The sequence below is a fragment of the Passer domesticus genome, chromosome 9 (assembly GCF_036417665.1).
Source record: "Passer domesticus isolate bPasDom1 chromosome 9, bPasDom1.hap1, whole genome shotgun sequence".
In the NCBI taxonomy this organism is placed as follows: domain Eukaryota; kingdom Metazoa; phylum Chordata; class Aves; order Passeriformes; family Passeridae; genus Passer; species Passer domesticus.
Window position 1 is genome coordinate 39,255,882 of NC_087482.1, and position 25,148 is coordinate 39,281,029.

Genomic DNA, 25,148 nt, shown 5'->3' on the forward strand with positions numbered 1-25,148 from the left:
TGTGGTGGCTGATGGCAATCTGAAGTGACAAGTTTTATGGGGGAAGTTGTAGTAGGGATGTTCAGCAAGTTTCTGCAAACCATTAATCGAAGGCTGCAGCACAGTTTAGTCAAAGCTATTTTATGTCATTCCAAAGGTCTCACAAGAAGGCTGAAAGAATATTTTTCTGCTCTCAGTGCCTTGGAACGGAGTTTTTCTAGGTCAGGGATTCTTTACTGCCCTATTTAGTGTCAAAAATACCCATTTGCCTCAAATTAGCAGAAAGCTTGTAGTTAAGGGCTAGAGATTAGGCATACAAAATTACTCAGCAGGTGACTGCTGGGTGGATTTGGGGTTGAGAAGTCTTTAAAACTGACTACAAGACATTATATACTTCTGACAAAAGAACATAGTAATCCTACCTGCTTGCTTTAACCACTGTTGTTTGTCTATTATTGTGTGCTTTAATGCTCATAAGAGCAAAACTACTGGTGATACTACTCAATTACCATAGTAACTCTCCCCTATGACCTCTCATTTCAGTACTCGCTTTCCAACCAGAACCAATCCAAGCAGGGCAAATCTATTTAAAACTGTGACACACACTGCACAAAGAGGCTCCGAATGCTGGCTGGCTCCCTCTCTTTGTCCAGGACATGGGCTTGTTTTGAAATGCTGAAAGGCAGCTTTGAAATGAACCCTTGAATACAAGGTGTTTCAAAGATGAACTGGATGCTGGGCGGACGCCACCACAGCATCCCCGAGCTGGCCAGCATGAAGCAAGGGACCACAGAGGTGGGAAGGGAGAGAGGAAAAGGCTGGTTTTGAGTCTTACTTCCTAAAGGAAAACTGAACCTGCTCTTAGGCAACAGCTCAAAGTGATCTGATCGGCCAGGAAAAAAAAAAAAAAAGATAAAATTACCAACTCTTTGTTTCTGGCATTTGCATCGCTGTCCAATGGGCCAGAAGCTGAGCTGGGGAAGGCAGAGTGGGGCTGTGATGATTTACAACTGCTAACAGTAGGGGACAGCTGACAGAGCCGTGTCCATCCCAGTCCTGGGTGGCCCTGAGATCAAACTGGGTATTTGGTGTTGTCACATCTATTCATGGCAGCACCTCCTCTGAGCAGGTGCCATCTCCACAGGGAAGGGAGGGATGCAGCCCCAGCAGTGCAGGAACACCCTGTCTGGGGACCAGCCCTGTGCACACAGCTGCCAGTGTTGGAGGGAGACTTCTGTGGAGAGTGGGAGCAGGAGCTCTTCAGGAGCAGCCTGCCAGCCCCAGGCACTGTGTCCCTTCCTGCCCTCAGTGTGCCCAGCAGCACAGCCATGTCTGTACACCAGAACTGCCTGCAGCCCTGCAACCCAAAGCCCAGATTTCCCTATGGCAGTCATGGAAGGATCATTCTTGTCCATTCAGTCTTCTGTGGCCACCAAAGTGTTCCTCTCCACCTTCCCTCAATGTTTCTTTCACTCTTGGTTCCAGGCAGTCATTGCTGTTCCAAAAACTTGGTAAAGATGGCAAGCCCAAAGCACAGAGCCTCACAGCCAATGCAGTTCCTACTCCTGTCTATCAGAAATAAAGAGAAGTTCCCAGCATGAACATACACAGCAGCTTGTGCAACCCCTTTTCCAATGGCCAGCTTTGCTGGGTGTGGGTGAGGGCAGTGACTCTTGCTCTGCCCCCAAGCACTGCTAGCAAGGTCTTGGCCAGGCTGGCAGAGCTGAGCCCAGCTGTTTTTCTGGCTGTTCTGGACACCCAAATTTTGTGTTGCTACAGAAAATGTGCTGTGCCCCAGGCTGGGAGAGTGGGGATAGGGCAGGGACAGGGCCTTGGTGACACAAGTGTGTCTGAAAAGCTTGAGTTATGTGGCAGTGGCCCTGGAGGAGGAGGTGGCAGAGCTGAGGTGGGTGAAGAGCCACAGGCACTCAAGCACAAACACCATTCTGGTCCCCAGTGTCAATGAGGAGACTGAGATGGACTTCTGCCACACAATGAAGAAGGAAGAGGCACATCTCTCCCCTACAAGCATGCATTTTCTGGAGGGCAAACAGACCTGTCCACGCAGCAAACCCCATCCCATCCGCTCATCAGCTTTCCTTGCCCCTACTCAACAAAATCCATGCTGTGCTCTGGGTATGACTCCACAGAGCCCTGCTGAAGGGCTCCCCTGCCCTGCCCTTTGCTGAGGACCAAAGAACCACCCAAAGACAGCTCAGCTTTGGAGCTATAAAACCTCCTCCAGCACAGAGGGCCAAACCTGCAGTGGGCTCAGGGCTGAGCCCCAGGCAAAGAGCATCTGGCTCGGTCGTGTCCTGGCCGCAGCCATGGGTGGCACCAATAATGACCCAGCGACTCTTTCCATTTACACCTGCCAAGGATTTGGACCATTCCCCCAAGCTGGGCAGGGCACAAGGCTCAGGACACTGAGAATGACATTGCTGTGAGTGCCCAGGATTTCCAGAAACACAGAAATTGGTGTGACACTGCCCACGTTACAGAAATAAGTTTAGTGGCTGTGGCTTTCGGAGCACACAGCTAACCATAAAATAAGCAATGAGTTAATATTGCAGGCATTGATCAGCTAGTCTTACAATTAATGCTTCCAATAAAAAAAAAGCTCCCCTTTTATTCAACAGAATAAGAAATTAAACACTTGAGGGCTCATTCTAAAGAATGAATGAAATTGAATAAGCTACCTAGCACTTGAGATTCCCAGCGAGTGCTTGAATAGAGCAAACCTCCTGAGTTGAATGGATTGCCTTTTGGGACCAATTTGTCTCTTTTCACTCTTTATTCCTCCTTTTTTGCTGACAGATGTACAAAGGCGGAACTGCGCTGTGCAGCTTAGCTACATGCACCCACAGCAGCTGTCACTTTTGTCGAGCAAGTTAATCAAGCAAATGCCACCATATCCCACTTTCTATAAGGAACAACATGTTATAGACAGTAGTCTTGGGAGACGGGGAGGGAGGGAGAGAGACTTTATTTTAACTTTGAGTAGCTGGTATTTTTTTTCCCCCTCTGTGTGTAAAAAAAAAAAAAAAAAAAAAGGAGGAAAAAAGAAACAGCCAAACCTGGTAGCACAAGCTGACACTTTTGTTTTCCCGTGGAACAAATATTTAATATGATTTTAACTCTAATTTGTACTAGAAGGAGAGCTGTCTGGTTTTAATTAAATTTAAGGGACTTAGGGGAACACAGTTAAAAAAAGAAATAGAAGCTTTTTGTTTGCATTAACGCTTGTTGATAATAATATATTGATTGTCAATTGCTAAGCCCAAAAGATTAGTGTAGTAAATAGAATTATCTGAATGCCACAAGTGAAGTGCTAGCTTCCCGTCCCTGCTTTTCCCTTTGTGAGGCACTCTGAATCACTGGTTGTTATTTATACATTTTCTTTGATAAAACCAACTTGTGTGGCTGATTTTTTTTTTAAACCCTGCCTCATTAAGTGTATAATAGCATTTACGTGTGGGGCTTTCTGCTTTTTAGCCTTTCAAGCTTAAGCTTATATTCCTCTCTCACAACCATGTTTCAAAACTTGGGATGTTCACAAACAATTGGATACACACCAATATTGTATATATCAGATGCTCTCTTGCTATTGCCAAAGACTAGAAAATAACAGAACATTATCCACAAAAAGTAAATAAATAGTTATTGTCCTGCTATGCTGCTGCATGCCAGATAATAACGCTGTCCGGTCATTAGGCAGCTTTTCTGTGGCACATAATTCTTTAAGTTAGGTATGAAAAGCCAACATCAAAAGTGGGTCTGTTGGTGTAGCTCCACAAAGCACAGCGCTGGGAGGGCTTCAGGCAGCCCTCAGGTTGCTGGTGGAAAGGTGATTCACCCCAAATTCAGACCCTTTGGAAAGTACATTCAGAAAATAAATCTAAGCTCTGCTGACAGTTTGCAGTGTGCTAATTTAACTTCTCTGCAGGGTCTTTGCCTTGGTATGTTCAGGAACTGTGTGCATGAACTGTCAGTGTTTGGGATTTGTGGCCCCTTTGCCAAACTGGGCACCCCACGTCTGCACCTCGACCTGGGAGCATAGCCTCTGCTAGCTGTGCTCAGCAGGACTCTGGGTGAGTAGTCCTCACAGCAGGCAACATCACCCTCATTTTCAGAATTAAGCCTCTCTATAAAACTCCACATCAAATTCTAGAGATCTGGCAAAGTGCTAGCAATTTTATAAAAATCCCCTGAAACCTTGAAGTCTTTTTTTTTTTTAAATAAAATTTTGACCTTGTTCTACCAAAGCCTTATGAATAAGTCTGGAGTGTCTCAGGTGACACTCACAGCTACTACTGAAGTAAAAGTACTTTTTTCCCTGGTATTTCATGTACCACTATAATGCTATCACTGCGAGTACACACAGCGTGTTCTTCAACATCCACCCCAGAGCTGTGAATTCTGGATGCCTTTTACTCTATTTTATATTCCTTAACTACGAAATTTCATTCTTGTTGACAACGTACCAATTCGAGGAAGTTACAAAGTCAAAGGGTCTTGATATGAAAATAATTTGTATTATTATTTAATAAAGTCACAGTCCCTAACGTTGCCTAATAGGGTTAAGCTGCTAGCCAGAGCAACTCATCATCTGTCTAGGATGCAAATGGCATCACCGAATTACATTATTTCTTTCCCCCCCCTTTCCCAAAAATAAACCACAAAACAACTTGGAATGGCGTAAGAGCTCTGCCTTCCAGCAGGGAAGAGCGCTCCGAGCGAGCGCAGAGCGCGGAGCGCGGCGCGTGGAAGTGCCGCACGCTCTTTGCAGTACATATGGCACCTGAGAGCACCCACTGCTCGGGGATCTCGGCTCCAGGGCGGGCTCGGGCTGCCGCCTCACCCTCAGCTGGCTGGGGGTTGGACCCGGGGGCTCGGCAGGTCGGTGCCACAGGTGTTAATGGGAGGGAGGGAGGCCGGGGCTCCCTGGGGTGCTGCCTGTGCTGCTGGGATCGCACAAATTCCCTGCTCTCCACAGGGGCACAGCCCCTTGCTGCGGATTTCTCCATGCTCTTAACCCAAAATTTTATTCATTTTCAGAGAGGACAGTGGGGATCGATATCTTTTGTGTTGGTGGGGCCAAGATCCCCAAAAACACATGTGCCCAAGAAGCTCATCCTTAACAGCCCCTGCTCTCGGTGCTGCACAAACCAGCAACACCTACACGTGTCGTGTCAGCTCCACACCCCACGGTGGGTGCAGGTTTGTCTGTGCCGACCCTCAGTGGCTCTGCAGGCGATCTGTGCATTCTCAGCACACAGGCAAAGGCTTCCCACAGCAGGGACACAGCCAGAAAGGGATCTGCAACACTGCTGCTCCTTCAGTGGGGAGGAACAACTCTGATGCTGAGGATATGATGCCTTGTACTCAGGTGGCCCCAAGCTGCATGTCAGGGTGGTCTGCTCTGTTAGCCAGACACCAAAGTCTCTGCCTAGCAAAGAGCCACACACTCACATCCCCAGCAGGAGTGATGGGTGAATGTGTCAATGATTCCCCTTCTGCCCTGGGGAGAATCTCATGGAAAAAGCAACCACACTGCTGGCTCCTCTCTTCCTACAGCCAGGGATGTCCTGGTCCCAATCTGCTGGGGTTTGCTGTGAGCAAACACTGACACCAGCCCACATACAGATCATCTCTGAATCCATCCCAGCCAAGTGCTGCTGCTGCTCTGAGGAGGGCAGACCTGCCAGGCCATGTGCTGGTCAGGGATGCATGGAGGGCAGCAGGCAGAGAAACTGCAGGGGAGACCCCTGTGCAAACAACTACTGCTCCATGGCAGGGGTGCAGGAGCTGGTGCTCACGGTGATCTGGGAAGGAAGCAGGCTGCCATCCCAAACTTCTCTCCCATCCACAATGTCCTCAAACCAGGGACATCCCAAACCTATCGGGTTTGCAGGCTGAGTGCCTCAGCAGGTGCCTCATTTCCCCTCTGAGACCAGACAGTCCTAATCCTGTTTATACACTGAACTACACCTCCAGAAAATGCCCTTTTCAGGTAACAGGTACAGCCTCTCCTGGCTACATGAACCCCTGAACTGGAAGACCCTGCTCTTCCAGACTGTGCTGGCATGGAGCATCCCATATTCCTGCACACCGAGTGGGAGCCTGGGCACACCACCAGGTGGGCTCTGGGTACTGAGCTCTCTCCTTCACTGCAGATACAGCTCTGCAAAGTGCACAGCATTCACTAGGAACTGCCAAATTAAATCCCCAAAAACCTGCTGCTTTGCAGGAATTTGCAGACCTCCCTTTTCCTAAATGAAAGAGCTTCTGCATAAAAACCTATAAAGGCGCACAAACAGAAAACCACTCCTGTATGGATGCTTGTTCTCAAATACAATTTTAACTTATAAAATATTCTCTGCTTATTTCCATTTTTCAAAAAAGAAATGAAGTTGACATGTTAAAATCTGAGTTTCTATATAAAGCAGCCTAGTAAAACACAATATCCACACAACTGCTATTTTTCTGTCCTGATTCCAGAGCCCTGTTAGTGTGAGGCAGTGATGATAAAACTGGCTGCACAGTTGCTCAGTAAGATGCACAGCAGTGCATGCTATAGAATACTTTCAGTATACTTGTTATCAGTTTAAATTGGAAGCTGTCATGAAGTGGGACTGGATAAACTTTATCTGCTTCTTTTAGAGCCTGCAAAAAAAAAAAAAAAAAAAGGTAGGTAGAGGCTGCGTGGACATCTCGGCCCTGGTCTCTCTCCTTCCTGTGGTAAAACACTGGACTCAGTGCGCTCCCTGCCTGAGTCCCACCAGGCATTTTTCAATGCTGATATCATACATCCAGGGCCAGGCTTAAGGGAGCACCAGGAGAGGAAAGAGCCGCAGATCAAGAGAAACAAAATGACCTGGGACGGCTAATCTGGCACGCACCGCTGGCTGGCGCGGGCTGAGCAGCAATTGTGCCGGGCTGGGCTGCAGGGGGAGGAAAGGAAAAGACGGATTGAAGGCGCTGCTGGAAACCAGACAATTCCTTATTGTCAGGGCAGGGGCTCTGCCCTGTGCACCTGCGGGCACCTGCGGGCACCAGCCCTTCCCACGCCCCTCGCACCCCGCACGCTGCTGGGACCCGCAGGAGCCACGGCTCACCAGCCAGCTCCAGGCTCTGCTCCCTGGTGACCCACAGCTCCAATTAGCTACAGCCTCCTAAACTTAGCCGGAAGGCAGAGCGCACAGTTATAAATGTGCTGCTGGTCAGAGGCTGCTCAGAAAAAGGTTCTCTCTGGATGGAGAATTCCATGCTCCTGCTTCCCCTTGGCTACTCACATCTAGCAGGAAATAAATGATCTTTCACTCAGTGCCAGCCCCAAAACACAAATCTCTGACGCTCAAAAGCGCGGTGCAGATGATGTTAGCAAGCCTATGTTGACCTTAACGTAACGGAGCAATCAGTCTGCCTTCTTAGAATGATTAATGGCAAATCTCCTCTGGAAAAGAAATCAAATTAACTGTCTTCAACCAAATGTCTACTGGAACACGAAAAGCTGTTCTGATAAAGACATTTAGGAGGGGAAAAAACCCCTTTCAAGCATGTAAAATCCAGTGACAGATCTAGGATTTATTTTATTAAGACTCTCCCTAAAATAAATTAAATGGAGCCTACTTAACTGAGCACTTCAGGAAAGAAGCCTTGCTGAGGGGGAGCCCAGAGGCCATGTGCCCAGTGCATGCCAGGGCCGTGTGAAGCTAACAGAGGGGAATATCAGAGGACAAGGGCTGCCTCTGAGGAGTGGTGTCAGTGCTAAGTTCCTCTCCCCACTCCCCTGTGACTCCAAGAGGGCACATGGGGAGAAAAAGAGGCTGCAGAAGTACAGTGCACTCCATGCCCCCTCTGGACAAAGAGCAATTGTCCCCTAGAAGATATACTGACAACTGCCACCATGATTTTATGTTTTTTCCCAGCAAAAGAAAGATCAACTCCAGGTCTAGAGCTGAGCTTTGCCAAGACAGCAAGGGCAGCAAAAGCTGCATGGCTTTGGCTCCTCCAAAGATGCACAGAGAGGGAAAAGGAAGCTGCACTCCCTTGAGATCAACGTGCCTAATTGTCTTCATTTCACAACTCGCTCTGGAAGGGGAGAGAGGGGGGAAAAAAAAGCAAAAAACAACGCAGAAGAAATAGCTCCGTGGAGGCCATATCAGGATGGGAGTGGGAGAGAGTTAGTGCCCTAATGAGCAGTCTAGCTGCGTGGGAGGGAAACAGGTTGTTGTCTGTCTAAGAGAAAGTGGTGAGTGTGGCTACAAGCAGATATGAGATGGGAGCCCAGCGCGCAGCCTGATATCCGTTCTTCCCCTGATCCTGCAACCCGGCCTCCTGTGAGTAATTCTAACTCACAGTGAGTAGCTCCACTGACTCACAACCAGGCTTTTGAGACTGGAGAGGGGAAGAAGAAGGGAGGATGGGAAGGGCTCTGTTTTGGCATTTGATTGCGCCGTGCAAGGCTTACGGTCTAGCAAGAAATGCCATGATCCTGCAAGCATGCCTTGAAGGAGCTGCCAAAATTCAAGTGAGTAACCCTGCTAAGGGTAAAAGCTTTGATTTTAAGAATAAGCTGATGCCTCAGTGTCTGCAGAGGACTTGCTGAATTAACTGATCTAGCCGTGTTTTGTATTTTTTCAATATACTCAGGTGTGCTATCAGGCTCTAATGTGTAGGTACTGAAACATATGCTGAGCTGCCTGTGGATCCTCCAGTGACAAATGCTTACTCAGGCTCCTGGAAGTGTGTATAAGGATTTTGCTGAAGTCTTGAGACTCACACAGTGTCCTGCATCCTTATTATCTCTGATATTTAGAAGTCAGATATCAGCGAGGGCAGCCTGCTTTGGAAACATGAGGACTGTCCTGCACCATGTCCCCAGCATCTCTGCTGGGCTCCTGACTGAGGGGAGAAACCCAAAACCCATCAAAATCCACCAGATACAACATCTGCTTTGGGATATCACTGGGGCTTCCTAAAAGGCAAACTCAGCTGAGCCTGAGGGACAGGACTTGATGCTGGAGCCTCAGCCAGGGGATCTTGCCTCCCTGAAGGTGCTGGGAAGGAGATCCTGGCTCCTCTAGCTGATGAGAGGACCTGGAGTGACTGTTCCTCTGCACTGAGGACAGCCAAGGGCAGAGCAAACCCTGATCTCCCCAGTGCCCTCTCTGCTACACCTGCCAGACCCTGCTAATCCCACCCTCCCATCAAGACTAAGAGCTGTTTCTGTCTTGCAGAGAAGAACAGGCTCATTTCTCGTTTCCAGACTGAGTTCTGCGTCTGCTGTCCCGGCTGTGACACAGACCCAGGGAGCTGAACGCTCACAGTGACAGTGAAGTGGTAAAACTGCCTTCTGCAAACAGCACAGTGGCTGCTGCCACCTCGGCGGGCAGTATCACTGCGTGATTAAGTTCTTACCAGACTTTTTGGTAAAGGCAACCTTCCTGATCTGATAACTGCCAAGGACAAGCCAAATACGCAGGGTCAATCCATGCACACTTAATCTCCAGAAGGCAGATTAAGTGTATAATTGACCCATATAATCCATGTATCATCTCCAGTGAAATGTTTTTTATGTCCGGTTTAGGCAGACATGAGGCCCATAAGACAGCGATCAGAGACACAGAATTACCATTGCAGTGGATTTCATCAAAGTTAGAGATGGCTTTTTAATCACTGATCTCAGAGACTGCTAGATTTAAGCAGATGAACTAGCACTAAGCACATCTGTTTTAATCCTTATCTTCTACTCAGGCTGGTGTCTTCAAGAAGTACAAGGAGGAAAAAAATAAATTAATTTTTTTTTTTAGGTCCTCGCAATCTTAGGAGCTTCTCTTGGTGTTTTGATCCCTCATATCAAAAGCATGTTTTTGTTTTTTTGGGTAAGATATTGAATTAATCATCAGAGAGAAAAATGCCATCTGCGCTATTCAGGGAGTGCATGGGGATGCTGGAATTCACAGGATCTCGGGGAGCTCACCCAGTGCTCAGTAGCCTTTTGTGTATGTGCTACTCGCTGTGGCTGGGGAAGAAATAGTCACCCTATGTTTTACATTAGTGTTTACCAATTTATGTGGAAGAAAGGTTGGCATTCACACTATCTACTAGTCAATCATAGAATTTCTGGATCACATATGTTGCGACGGGTTGAAACCTATACTGTGAGTATCTAAGGGTGTTTGTAAAGACATACACACATATATGGATCTAGAAATAACTCCTGTCAAAGGGCACAACCCTCACAAGTAAAACTCCCACTGCCTTCAGACAAAATGACAGATGTATAAACTCTGATCCTATGAAACTCTGAGTGACCTAAGACAAAGAGAACCTCAATTTTGCAGGATTGGTCTGAAGACTCAAGATCACTTAAGATATTTTTCCATGTTTAAGATACACCCACCTGCTTCTGCCTCATTGTTCCTATAAAAAGTTCCATTCTGTATGTCAACTCTGCTCCCCTCTCTGGGCAAGAAGTGATAAAATTTTAATTCCTGTCAGGCACCACACAGAGTTTGTGATCCTTCTGTATTGTGTGCAAAGTACCATAGAGTTTAAATCCCAAAACACCCAGCCAGGCACAGGAGTGCAGGGTGAGGATGCTATGAAGCTATTCTGAAACTCCTCTGTTACCAGTGCTCTCTACCAATGGGCCTTATTACAGTGTTTTAGCTTTAAATGTTATCAAATTAGTGAACCAGGCCAAGTAAATAAGTCATGTTACTCTGCAGTAAACAGCACTGCCAAAAAGCTAGTTAGGTTTTGATTACCAGCAGAACTCCACAATCAATCTGTTCATTCAATGATCCCAAGAATACAGATTTTTAAAATTAAAATTACTCTATTTCAGGGAGGGGGAAAAACCCATCCTGACTAATTTGCAGAATTAAGAGGATTAACTCAGAGACCACACAGAAATATAACAATAATCTGCCACAAACACCAGTATCTCCCAGAGAGCAGAGCCCTGTTCTGTGGGCTCGAGCAAGTCAGGCGATGCAGGAAGAGAGATGGTTTCTGAGCTAAGAAATCATGGCAAATGCCAAGAAAAGACATATTAACCCAGCATCTCTGGGGACATGGCCTAACACACTCTGCAGCCTCTGTTCCAGGGAGGAAACAAATGGGGAATGAATGGGAAGACAGGGCAGGATTGCAGAGGAGTGTGGGGATCAAACCCCACAAAACGTGCAATAGAAACCTTGCACTGTGCACCTCTGCTCCTGCCCTGCTCAGGACTGTGCAGAAAGGGGATGTAGCCCCACACTGTGAGTGTCTTTACTGGGACCCCATTGAGTGCACAGGACTTGCCTGCAGGCAGGTTTAAGCTGTTTGCTGCCACTGCTGTCCCTATTGTCATACAACAGCCTAAACTGGACTGGGATTTGGCCAGGGCAAGCCAGCACTGCTACACTAAACCAGCTGAGGACCTGGCTGTGAAAGTGTTAATAATCTCATTGCCTGGACAAACTGCAGCTAAGAGGATTGCTCCCCTGACATGCTGGGGGAAGAAGGAACAAAATAAGGTCCAACTCTAATTTAGCTTCATAAACACAATTTTTGATTATTCCTCTTCCCTTTCTTATTAAAGAAGTAGTTAGTACCTAAAATGTCCTCAGAAAATAAGACCAAAAGAGCTTAAAGACCCCATGACCATGCTGCTTTGCTGGGTTAGGTGAGAGGGGCAAAAGGCTGCAGGGCTCTTTCTGAGCTCAATAATAGAGTTAAGCACTTTCTCCTGCCTTTACCCAAACATGGACGAACACAGCACCAACTTAACGGGGTCTGGTGACTCCCATGTAAACCCTGTGCTGGTATTGTTCCACCAGGAGCACCTGAGCCATGATGGGAGCTGACCACAGGAGCCAGCTCCTTCAGCTGCAGCCTCACAAAGACAATCCATGACTGCTCAAAACATAATTCCAAGTTTTAGGTGACAAGGGTTTGGCACAATCCATTCCCTCCTTTCAAAGCAACCGCCCCGCAGCTCGCCCTGCTCACGGGCACACACTCACACAAATGGGACACATGCAAACATGCCAGTAGCATTAGATCCCAACTCTGTCCCACTGGGATGGGAACAGGAATGGGAACAGCTCCCACATGCTTCAATTCCCACCTGCAGCCAGTGTAAAACAGGCAGAGCAATGTAAAAACCCCATCTTTGATTATTTAATTCCACATGGATCAGGGAGACTTGAGGAAGGCAGGGAGGGAAAGAAGGGTTTTGCATTTTTTGCTTTCCACCAAGGTAGCTGCTGTTTCATTTTTTAGTTCATGTCAACTGTTAATTTGTTTAAAATGTGGCTTGGTAAAACCAAGTATGAGTGGATCAAACTGAAATCAATATTTGTGTTAATTACAGCCTTTTGAAAATTGGAAATAATGGCCCAAATCGGTACAAACACACCAACTGTGAATCACAGGGAAAGGATGAGGGAAAAGGCAGTGTGGGCATTGAAAAGAACAGTCCAGATGAGCTCTGGAAATTTAACTGCTCGTGGAATAAATTTCAACACAAACGAGCAATGCACTCGCAGGCCTGCTGCAGATGGAAGCGACAGTCTTTTGTTTTATGTTTTGTTTTTTCTCCCCATGCCTGCTTGATGGGTGATTTGCGTCTGGTGCTCACGCTGCAAACTCTCCCTGGAGCGAGCACGAGCCGAGCCCGGAGGAGGCACTGCTGTGCTCTGTGCATGAATGAGGCATTCTCAGTGGATATGGGTCATGCTAGTAGATGTACACAGTAAGATTATTTGACTCTTAATTCATGCCACTTGATATAATGTGATAAAACATTTGACATGAGAGATAAGTTCCATTTTAATCTGGTAAGTTATGGGGAAAAGAGAGAGTGGGAATTGTAAAGGAAGAAGAGGTTTCTGAGGGACAGGTAATGTGCAGAAAGAGAAGTATTGAGTGAAGGAAGAGGTTGGCTGGGAAAAAGCAGATTTCCCTGCACACTGAGGAAGCAAAAGAGTGAGTAAAGAAAGCACAGAAGGCTGTTAGAGTTCCAGAGCCAGGAGATTGAGACATGGCACTGCTGAGAGATGGAAAGAAGGAAAATAGGGAAAGAAGCTGCTTCAAACAGAAACTGAGATACGGACAAATTTCCTAGAGAGACTGAAACACTAATGCTGCAGTCTGGTCATCAACGGAAAACCTTTACTATAGAACAGCTACAGGGACAGAAAGGCTGTAACAAAACAAGAGCAACAGAAACAGAGATACTTTTGACATGCATCCAAACCTAAAAACTCAGGCATCACAGGTCACTGTTCTCTCACAGTCCAACAAACTGATCTTGTCCAACTGAAAATTAGCTAGGTCAGTTCCTACTGGCCATCTTAATCAAGGAGACCATGTGTCAAATTTACCTTTGGTGGCAGACACCACAACATGGTATCTTGATACCAAAGCCCATTCATAATCAGCTCTGTTTTGATTAGCTTTTAAAATTAAAGTTTAGTATGTTCAATTTGCTGTCAAGATTTGGAGGGCTTGTCAATGAAACAATGCAAAGTGTGCAGAAGAGGTGGCCCTTAGCAAACACATCTGCCAAAAACCTGGCTCAAATTTGAACAGTGAGAACAATGACTGAGATGTTCTGATACAGAGAAATTTACACAAGCTTAAACATATTAAAGAGCTCTCTTAGAAGACACTGTTTTTTTAAATCCACACACAGACTAAGACACAGTAGACTAGAGTAGAGATTTAAAGCAGGCAGAGAGCAGATACGAGCCTTAGTAAGAAAGAAGGGAAAGATTTATTTATTTTTTAAAGCTATAAGCAATAAATTTTCTCAAAATGTGACTTATCCTCCTGTCTTATTTTGTCACATTTTGGGTCTCTCCTGCTTGGTGTCCAAGGAGGAGAGGGCATTTACTTACATCAAATAACCTTTCTATATACATCTCCTCATTGACCTTATCACGCAGGACATCCTGAGAGTGGCGGACAAATGTCACATAGGCATCAGCAACATCCATTCCTGGCTTCTGCATGGAGGAGAGAAGAGAGAGAGAAAAACATGAATGGTGACACAGGGGGCAGCTTCTCTGTGCAGCCTCATCACTGCTTTTCCTTCTCGTCCATCTCCTGCTGTCCTCCTGCAGTTTGCCCTTTCCTTACCTGATGAACACTTACCTGATGCCACATTTCTACAGCTCTCTGCAGATTTTAACTGATTTTTAAAGAGTAACCTACAAGCATGCAAGAATTTGGGGATAACAGCATTGCTTTAAAGCAAACGGGAACTGAAGCAGCTGGATGAGAAAATACTTAAAAAAAAATTCTTGTTTGAGTTCACATTGCTTGATATATTGGATTCAAACTTACCTCAAATGAAACCCATTAAAATATGGTAACATGAGTCATTACAAGAGCTGCCACAAAACCTTAAATTTGTGTGGCACATTGTAAGTTTGTTAATAACTAGTGTCATTAGTTTCCATTACTGTGATTTACCTCAGATCACAGAGTATCATTTCTCTGCAAGATACGATTGTCAGCCGCTGTAAATTGAAGTTAGTTAACACATCCATGTAATTTCCAGGGTGAAAATGAGGACAGTTTGGAAAGCAGTAGGAAGGGAGTTTTTTAATACAAAGCAAACAATTATCAAGCAAAGGGCCAGTGCTTGGCCCTTGGGAAGGCAGTGACATTTCTTAACACCTACTGCAACAATGACAAGGTATTAATTTGAAAAACAATGAGGACAACACAGACGTGGCAGTAGTCAAGTGTTACACTTTCAAGCAATTTTCAGTCTGCTGATCGTGCCCATTCCAAGGCAGGATTAGACGGATGGGTTTGTACCAAGACAATTGGAACAGAATTACAGAATTAGATTTCACTAACATTTGCAGAACTAAATTTAAGTGGTGGGTTTCTGTTCAACACCAGGATTTCCCCTCTGTCCTCCAGTCAAACAGGTTTTTCTTTCTCCTTCCCCTGGAAAGGCTGTGGCTCACGGACCATGGGGTGACCTCTGCACAGGTCTGGGAGCTGTGTGGTTCAGTTCATTAAAAATGTTCAGGCTGTCAAGGAAGCCTCTGTAATCTGGTTTCATTTCCAGGGGCAGGTGGGGAAACAACTAAAAACTAACTCAGGTGAAAGATTTCTGCTCTGATATACACAAAGAACTGCAGCATCTGTCTGGCTTTGAGGAGAGGAGCAGACCCTGCTGCAGACCTCCCAAGGGTGTCCAAGGTACAAAGCTTTTGGAAAAGCTTGAAAGAGTTACACAGCATTTTACTAAGACCACTTCCCTGGAAATGCTTTACTTTCGGAATACAGAGGCCTCAGAGAAGGCCATGCTTCGCCCTAGAAGTTACTTAAAATAACTGTCTGTGTTCAAATTTCTGATGACTAAATATTTAAGATGCACTGAAACAACTAGGACATTTCATCTGAAGGATCTCCACATTTTCAGGGCAAGAAATAAATTCTGAGTTTTTCTTCCCAAGGCTCTCAAAATCTTGCTTTTATTACTCCAAGAGAACAGGATGCCAAGATCTGCACTGGGGTATTTTAAACCAAGCAACACTTCTTAGTATTCAAGAGTTTGTCTTTTCCATGCTAGGTTCAAGATATGATAATTTTGTAGGCAACATTTAGGTTGGGCTAAAGGGCTGAAAAAAACCAAATGCAAATGATGTGGTCCAAGATGTCTGATAAATTTTTGACATTGTCATATGAGAACATGCAGAACAATACACCTGCATTAAATACAGGCACATTGTACATACACATCATCAGACTGAACTGAGTTACTCTTGATTTCCACTGCCCAGTCTAACTGGGTGCAGGAACTGGTGTGGTATATTAAGATCTATTTTTCTGCATTTGCAGTTGCTCAGGATCTTTCTGCCTGTAAATGTTACAGTAACCCCTTATTCCAGCCAACATTCACATATTACACTTCAACTTAATTTAAATGTAAATTTCTGGCAAGTTAAGTGCTCTGTCTAAGAACATTAAGGGCTCTTTTCCTTATGAATCAAGGTCTAATTAGAGGAGACGATGTACAGTTTCCCTACACCAATTACAGAAAAATGGAAAAAATTATTTTCATTAACAATTTCCCAAACACATGTTGGTAGCTCATCACCATTTCCCCAAAGTAATAAAAAAGTCATTTTCCAAAAGAGTAAAATAAACCAACAATTAGAAGAACAAAAATAAAATAGATTAGCTAATGTGTTAGATGTGTGTTGGCTCAGTTCTAACATGTCTGGACTTTTTGTTTGGAAATTATACTGTATTTGTACAAGTCCAAATGAAGAATCAACAGAATGCACTGCTCCCATTTTTTTTTTTAAATGTGATTCAAGCCAATTGCATAAATATGGTACCTTTTTGACACCATCTGCAAATTGTTGCCTAAACAGCCTCATAGGTCTCCATAAGAGGGTAACTGCTCATTATTAACATAATGGAAATATCCTTTCCAGTTCAAATGTTAGAAGTATGAAGGCCCATGGCTCAATCTTGGCTGTTAATGCATAATGTGGGTTGCTACACATGCCATAAACCAAGCACGATGCAAATTACTATGACAGAAGTTGTTTAAATTTTGCTTACGGGTACATCCACGTATTTGGAAGCAGCCTTCACCTGTAAAAGGAACAAGAACAGAGTTAACACCATCAGAACCTTTTCAGGTGTTTGTTTTTTTCTTTAAACTCTCTAAGACCATCTCCAGCCAAGACTTGGGACAACATAACGCTGAGTAGGTTGAAAAGGGTGATGAAACTCACTTTCCTGTCTAAAACGGTGGTATTTTTGTTGTTGTTGTTTTTTTTTTTTTTTTGGTGTTTTTTTTTTTTTGAGAGGTAACTTTACTGCTGCTAAAGCTCTAATAGCAGCAGATGATAGTGTGGGAGTTGTGCTTCTACTTCAGCGAGCGGGGGAAGACGGGGTTCGTAAGAAGACATCGTTATTTTCTTCGGAGGCCTCGCTCTCCACCTGATGCCACGTGTCTCCCAAGGCACGGCATGTCTCTCCTGCTGGGAGCTGTATCCCAGGAGCAATGGCAGCTCCCCTGGGAGCAGGGCCATGAGGCATGGTGAGGCTGGCAGGGGCCTGCACCAACCTAGACACAAGAAAGGACCCTAATTTTGCTCTCTTCCCATTGTCCTGCCCACGGTGTGCTTCCCCCAGTTGAACTGGGATATTGTCAAGACCAGGCTGGATGAGGCTTTGAGTAACTTGGATAGTGGAAGGTGTCCTTGCCTGTGGCAGAAGGGTAGGAACAAGATGATTTTTAAGGTCCCTTCCATCCCAAACTATTCTGTGATGCTTTGCTAGGCTGTAGGTTTTCTGAGAAGTTTTGCACATGAATGCCTGTGGGTGGGCTGGTTGGAAAGTTGTGTTCACATTTCAAAACCTGTCCCTGTTGCCTTCACCTGCAGCCTCTCCCGCACTCACTTGTTCCTCCCCCACATCAGTGAATTCAAACCAAATTTTATTTTCCCTCTTGTTGCTGGCTCTGATGCTGACAAGAGCTTGCAGACCATGTTGGGGCAGTATGCTCATGCCATGCCACACAGAAGTACTCTGAATCTTTTCTGCTTCCCAGACTGAACAGATACCTCATTTTCCCCTCATCTTCCTCCCTTTTTAGAAGATGCTGTTGGAGGGAGGGCATTAGAGATGGACACTGTGGTGTCATCACAAGCTGGTGTGATCTGCAAGACCCCAAACTGACTTTGCCTGTGATTTTCCCTGCAGCAGGGTGCACGTTGCCTGGCACGGGAGGCGGGGTGGCCCCTGACGTCAGGGCCAACTCTTCCAACTGAGCAGTGCCCAGCTGGCCACAGAGACCTTTTTCCCACTGTAGCATAAGGCACAGTGTCTAGAAAGAGTATGGCTGGGATTTTCCACAACGCTTCTGCTTTTAATTAGGGTAAGCGTTGCCGGCCATCTTTGTTTGGGTGTAAAAGCTCACCTGCTTTTAAATATTTCTAAAGCTACCATTAAAACAGCCTAAATATAACACGCACACAGTTGCATCTTGGGATGAATAAATTATGTGTCCCGAATGAGAGAATGAATGTATGTGTGAGACAGAATGTGAGAGTGGGTGGAAGCACTCATATGGTGTGTGTGGGGGGTGCATAATTAAGCACAATGAGGCGATACAAAAGACCAGACTGGTGGTAATTGCCGAGGTGAACGCGGCGAGCATTGGCAGCGCCCAGGCTGCCGAGCCGGGGGGCAAGAACAGAGGGAAGGGCAGGAGGAGGGCACCGAGTGCCTGCTGCTGCGGTGTGACCCCGGGTCTGCCTGCTGGAGAGGCTGCAGGGGGACGGGGCACGTCCCAGCATGTGAGTTTATGAAGGAGACAGCAAAATCAGCACCAGAGCAAACACTTGTCTTGTCTCCAGGTATTCCTGTTTCCAGCCAGCTGGCTGGACACCTTGCCCTGTCTCTGCATTTATCCTCACAACTTTCCTGGGAGGTGGTGAAGCGCTATCCCTTGCTCCTGTGGAACGGGAGCGGAGGAGCCTCAGCCTCCGTGCGTGAAGGCAGCTGGAGCCCATCCAGTGGATGCAGCTCCAGGAGAGCAGGCAGTCATGGCACACCCACACAGGCAGGGTGCCCATGCGAGCACCAAACCAGCAGTTTTTGAGCAGCAAAGCCCAACAACCAGGAGGAAAGCCTGGAAAATGATGTGGCTCAACAGCCTGCAGAACTCAAGCTGGGGTCCTTCCTGAGGGCTATACCTGTATCTTCAAATATCACAGGGAGCATGAAGCCAGGCAGAGGCAAACCTGCCAGCTGTGTGTGGATTTAGCACTCTTGGGTCCAGCTTAGCGCCACTTTCAAACTACCTTCTCCACAGCCAAGAGGCGACAAGAATAACTCAGCTTCCTGCGATCTCCTCCCTCCACCCACAAAAAAACTGAGCTGCTTCTTCTGCCCACTCTCCTTTAATCAGAATAATTACTTGTTTTTCTTTAAAGTCAGATTTGGCTACATTTAGTGAAATTTCCAAACTGCCGGATGTTGTGTGATTTTTGCTAGGCTGCCGTTTTTCACAAAGTATGTGACTTTGCCATGAAACATCTCAGTTTACCATACAAATTTTGCACAGAACAAAAATAAGATCTTTTACTTCTGTCTCCCTTGGGTAGCATGGAGTTTTTGGCTATAATTACCACAGGTGTAATGCTCTGCCTGCAGAGGCCATACAGATTACAGGGAATTTTAGCAGCTGGCATTCTTGTGAGTCAGTGGATCTGCACATGCAGACACACAGCCAGGGCCTGGGCTGCTGCCGCCAAGATGCACTCAAATGTAGCAACAAACAGAAAAAAAAAAGTCTGGCCAAATTTAGAAGGGTGTTTTCCTCTCAAAGTGCTCTGCAAGGGGAAGTGGCTAGTGAGAATTTATTAGGACAACAGATGCATTAATTTTATCTTGAATTTCGAGGCAAGAATTGGAAATGAGGATATCCTACTAGGTGATAAAACTGTCTGTCACAAGACCCCCGAGTACATGTCACTTGCAGAGCGCCTGGAAAACACGCGATGAAAGAAGTTGGTGGAAGGGGGTGGGAGACTAATGCTTTCTGGAGCTCGGTGGCTTGGACCATCACACTTTGTTGTATTTGTTCAGACAGGGAAAACGTGGGAGGTGGTGCAAGCATGCTGTAACAAGAGAGAGATTCTGTATTTATCACTGCAAAGACTAAACACAGCAAGTCACATTACTACTGCAGGGAGAGGAGACTTGCTAAGCCCAGTGCCAAAGGGGTCAGGGCTGCTCCTCAGCCTCCTCTCCCAGTGGCTCCCAGCAAATATGGGGGCCAAAGCGAGAGACGTCCCTTTGTCAGGAAGGAGCAATCCTGCTCTTCTGCCATGTACCCAGCCCACTTGCTGTGGGCGAGGGACCAACACTTTCCTGGAGACATGCACACACCATGCACAGCAGCTATTTGGATACACATCCCTTCCTGACTGAAAACTAATGAAATCCAGGCTTTGGGACCATGTTTGAAGGCTGTGGGGCTGTTGGAGTGGGACAGCCTGTTTTGCTGCTGCTGGGGCAGTTAAGTGTCACTAAGTGTGCAAGGAGCAGCAGAGAGGATGCCTGAACCCTGTGCACCCACGTGCTGGTCCTGACAGGTGCCCAGAGCCCAGGTGCAGCCAGGGCTTTGCTCAGCAATCAAAGGGAGCAGCACTCGGCAGTGTAAACAGTAGGATGTGGTGGGAGCAGTGCAGCACCAACCGAGGAACAGCTTGGATTCACGGGGAAGGAAGGGCTGCACATTACACTGTCTACACGGGCTGATGCTGGTACTTCCGATGCCTGGAAAGCTGCCGCCTCCACATCCTCTGCTGCTGGCACACAAGCATTTCCTAACCCTCCACAGCACTGGAATGAGGGGAGGTATCCAGGTATCCAGCCCAAGCCGTACCCTGCATCCCCTCAAGCATGGGTGAGCACAGTCCTGGAGCTATAACCACACTGGGTTTATCCAGGGAGAAGAGCTGCACTGCGGGACAGTGAATGGAACACCCTCCCTTTCTGTCTTCTCTGAAGAACAAAGTGCCTCCAGCACACCTGAAAAGGCAGAATGCTTAGTTTGAACCCCACGGTGGTTCAGATAAGCTGCCAGACTGTGTACACAAAGCTGCCAAGAGCAGTTTCTTGCCTCTGCTGTTAAGCCTTCCTAAATCCATCTCCATTTCCAGATGGATCCTACAAACTGCCTCAAACTCAGCAAAAGGGCCCAAGAGTAGCAAACAGCAGACATTTGCAAGGAACTAAGACAACTCCAAAATGAGATTTTGGAAAGCCTTCCCAGTTTGCAGAGCAGTGCCTTCTGCCTCTTGCCCAGTCTCTGTGAACAAGTCAGTGCAGGAGAGGCTGCACATGAAGAACAGGACCAGGGTGTGAAATGTGAACACAACTTTCCAAGCAGCTCAGCCACAGGCATTCATGTGCACAAGTGAGCTGAGAGAAGTGAAGTCCTGCTTGCACAGAGACACTCCTGTAAACTTTCTGGCACATGCATTTTCAGAAGACCTTTGGAAATCAGCTGCCATGTGTTCATCCTAAGAAGCTGTCACAACACTTTTCTGGAATACAGCTCTGATTGTTAAACCATTTCTGGATACTGAGGCCAGTTTTGCACAGATATTGGTCTGGTCCTATACCTTGCTAGGAAATATGTGGTAAGCTGTGAATTGGTTCCTCAGTGTAATGGAGAAATATGGCAATAGAAGCACCTTGTGCTTCATGACCTCATGGCATTTCCCCTACCTTGCTCTCTTTTAGAAACACATAGTCACTCCCTAGATCTCCCTTATTTTGCTATTTATTATTTAATGGTCATTGTTATGGCCAGAAGACTGAGAGGAACACACCTGTCATGTGAAGTGGCAATGAAGCTAATTGCTGTACTGTGCAATGCTTTTTTTCATCTTCATATACATCCTCTACAGAATAAACTTCACCAAGCTGAAGGATGGATGGAGATGGCTTTTCTCTGTGCATCCTGAATGTTTATGTACTGTATATCTGCATACAGGTTATCTATTCATGTGGGACTTACAGTGATCAAACACCACAGAATGGAAGAATTATTAGGTAGCTGATCTAGTCCTGGGACAGCAGGACGTTACAACTCAGGAAAAAAAGAGGAAAAAAAAAAGAAAAAGAAAGGAAATATAATCTGTACTTACAGTAAATGACAGGAATGAAGAAAACAAAGTCCCTTCATCATATCTAGACAGTTTGGCCAAGACTCCTTCCAAAATGGTGACAAACTACAAAGACAAAAAATACTGCAATTATTTTTAATAGTTCAACAAGGGTGTAAAAATCTGCATCATCTTTAAAGGAGCCAGTGGACCTCTCAGCATTGCCAAAGGAAAGGACCACCTCTCCCTGAGCACAGTGGGCAGGGAGTGGGGATAAAGGAGTGCTTCCTTTTGGGTGCTGTGGTGCACCTCTTGGTGACTGGGAATCACCCCTCAGTGTCCTGGGTGGTGCAGGGGACAGGAGGTGGGTGCAGTGTGTGTGTGGGGAATCCAGCAGAGCCTCCCTGGATGGGGAAGGCTGTGGTTCCTGCTCCCAGTATGCAGTGGCAAGCACGCAGCTAGCTGGGTATTCTTGCAGAGAATTGAACTGGCATATGTTGGCGGATTATGTTTAAAGGTCTCCACTGTATAATAGGGATGACTTGTTCTCAGAAAGTTTGAAACTAGAGGAAAACACACCCCACCATCTTTCTCCTTACATACCAATTCCCCTCCGTGTTAGCAGACCTACACAACCACCCAAGGGGAATGCTGGCAGCTAAGCTACAGAAGCTGACTCCGATGAAAAACAATTTCCAAACAATTAAACCTGACATTTTGGAATGTATTTCCCACTACTGTCATCTCTAAATTAATTTCTTAGAAGAGCATATGGTGATCTTGCACAAGATGAGCTATTTTGTCCACACAACCTCATGCGTAGGAGTGGTGGCCACCTCTGCATGCCACCCCAATGACTCTGCAGCAGCATTTAGCAGTGCCACCCCCTGACTGCAGCTACCCCAGAGCCGTGGGGTGACGCTGACCATGGGGCGTTACCCCATTAACCTAACAGCCATTCCTTAAAGCCACTTCTGGCCCAGTATGGCAATCCTGCTAGCAGAGTACTACATCTCATGCAGGTCATCATCAACAAAGAGTCACCATGAAAGGACTGGGAGATGTATGATCCTGCCTGCGAGAAACAAGAAGCCAATTCAACATCCTAATGTGTCACATTTTAATGGAAATGCACATATTAAAGATGCAACGTTAACAGTGAATCACTTCACCTGAAGCCGAGGGTTACCTTTGCCACTAGGAGTGTTATCATTTCTTTGACGGTTTCCTCAATTAGTTCATCTATTTTTGAATGGTACTGGTGCTAAAGAAAAATAAAAGGAGAGGGGGAGGAAAATATTAGCATTGATCACAGCCAACAGCTCTACACTTGTCAGTCTCTTCCCTTGGTAAGCCAAAATAAATAGTATTAAACCAAATAATTATGCAGCTTATTACCCTGGGCCCCACTGCAGTGGCCAGTGGCTACTTACAGTTGTAGGAGAGACCTTGAATTCAGGAGAATCCTGCATCAGTTTTGAAGCATGGGCAAACCCTGCCCTGTGTGCCCGCAGCTCTGGGAGCCATGCGTGGAGGGGAGGCTCTACCATCCCTGTGAGAACAGCACCCAGTGCTCCTAGAGATTCTGACTGCTCCACTTCTGTGGGCATCATCCTGTCCTGGCACATGGATTGCAGCAGGCAGTGGGATACACCTGCTGCTGGAGGGGAACAGGCAGCCCCTTCCAAGGGCACCACAAACCACCCAGCCCTTGGCATGGCAATGGGGAGGATGTGCTGCTCCAGGAGAGCTTGCAGAGGGCTCAACCACTGGGAATGGTGCAGCACCCTTCCCTCCTACTGCAGCAAAGCAGCTGAACCTGTGTTACCCTGGGCTCAGCAGGCACATGGCTCAAGTTAAGCACTCGTTCCAATGCTTTGCTGCTTTGTACCGTGAGATAGATTTAGAAACCACCCAACAAACCAGTAGGAGCCTTTTTGTCCCATGTAAAAGCCAGCAGGCAGTGCAGCCCTGAGCCCCAGGCAATGGCAGATCCCGTGGCAGTAGCTCAGCACTGGCTGACCAAGGCCTGTGCCTGCAGCACCAGCGTTTCTGAGTCTCCAACCCAATTTCTGCACATGCCAAACCTTGCTTAGCTTGGGAGCTCTGATGCAATCAGCTGCAATATGGCTAGAATAGGTACTAAAATACAGTCTTCTACTAATTTAGAAAAGACCTGTTTCCAATACAAGATTTAATTAGTGAAAACATACAGTATATTCTTATTTTCAATGGACTGAGAAAATACTGATTATGACTGCTTTCCAACACAAAACATTTGATTTTTCAGTCAAACATTTCAAGCACTGGTGCTAGTCACTATATTCATTACCACTTGGCATTAATATTGTTTTAAAATGTTAACATCAAATCACATTGAAAGAGACAAATCTGCTTTAAATACTAATCAGACTTTGGGAAGGAAGACTGTGAGGGCTTTACAAATGCTAGCTGCTGGTCTCAGTGTCTGATCGGTACTCTGAACTGCTCTACAGTTTGGGGATTTTTTCTACGGCAGTAACATTAATATAGGAATTTGGGAAAAAGAAAATAAAAGTAGGACACACTTACCCACTCTTTTGCAAACTTTTCAGATGATTGGGGACAGAAATAAAGAGGAAAGTGCAAAAGACAGGAAAAAGAACATATGAAGATAAACAATAAATAAACCAAAATCTTTTAAAAAAAGAGACGTATGAGAACAGCAGCATCATGCACAGAAACAATAAGCAATGGAAAATGAAATGGGGTCAAAACCTCCTTTCGCTGAAATACCAGAGATCGCTACCTGTAGGATTTGGTGGCAGTAAAACAGCGGGAAGGGACCGGATTGTAGCTGACACCTGGCGCTCTCTTAGGTTTTGTTTGGCTCCGGAGAGGAAGGGAACCGGCTGTCGACAGGCAGGGTTCAGCCTCGGGGCAGCCGCACAGCCCTCACCGGGGCGGCAGGGCCAGGGCAGGGGGCATGGCACAGCACGGCCCAGCCCGAGGCCTGGCTGGGGGCACTCAGAGCCTCACCTGGACACGGGGACAAACCGGCACCGCCACGCCACAGGCTGCGATCTGCTGGGCCCACGCGGGGGAAAACATACACGAACAAGCGGGTGATACTTGCATTGGCAGCTCCCATTCCATGTCCTGCTTTGCAGGTCAAGACATACACAAGTCCCTTACGGGATCATAGTTATGATTGATCTTTAATGCAGAGCTAGGCCTTATCAGCTCCCAGGATTGACCTGGCCTTTCCCAGCACAGCTAGAATGAAGCTGTGGGGTGACAGGGACCTGTAACAGCTTGGTACAGGTAGAAGCTGCTGATGTGCTTGGCAGACACAGCCAGGACTTCCTAAGGGAAATGGAGAAGGGGTTGTGCATATATTGGGGTGTCTCTCCCATCATGTTTTCCTTCTGCAACTGCATTTTCTGTGTGTGTAAAACTTTGCAAACAAGTATTCAGCTAACTCCTTTCATCATGTAAGTCATGAGTTTGAATTCAATCATGACTAGC

The 25,148-nt window shown here is 46.3% G+C and overlaps 1 protein-coding gene across 13 annotated transcripts in view; it reads right to left on the bottom strand.

Moving 5' to 3' along the window:
- CADPS (calcium dependent secretion activator) overlaps nt 1-25,148 on the bottom strand; it is a 204,682-nt gene that overhangs the window by 7,485 nt on the left and 172,049 nt on the right. For 7 of the 13 annotated variants that reach the window (XM_064432917.1, XM_064432918.1, XM_064432910.1 and 4 more), the window contains 4 exons: nt 22,831-22,905; nt 21,684-21,767; nt 16,573-16,605; nt 13,878-13,985 (listed from right to left, as the gene is read on the bottom strand). In XM_064432917.1, the coding sequence (XP_064288987.1) occupies nt 13,878-13,985; nt 16,573-16,605; nt 21,684-21,767; nt 22,831-22,905 (300 nt within the window). Of the gene's footprint in view, nt 1-13,877; nt 13,986-16,572; nt 16,606-21,683; nt 21,768-22,830; nt 22,906-24,212; nt 24,228-25,148 lie in introns of all 13 variants that reach the window. The other 6 variants (XM_064432916.1, XM_064432911.1, XM_064432909.1 and 3 more) reach the window with 1 other exon arrangement.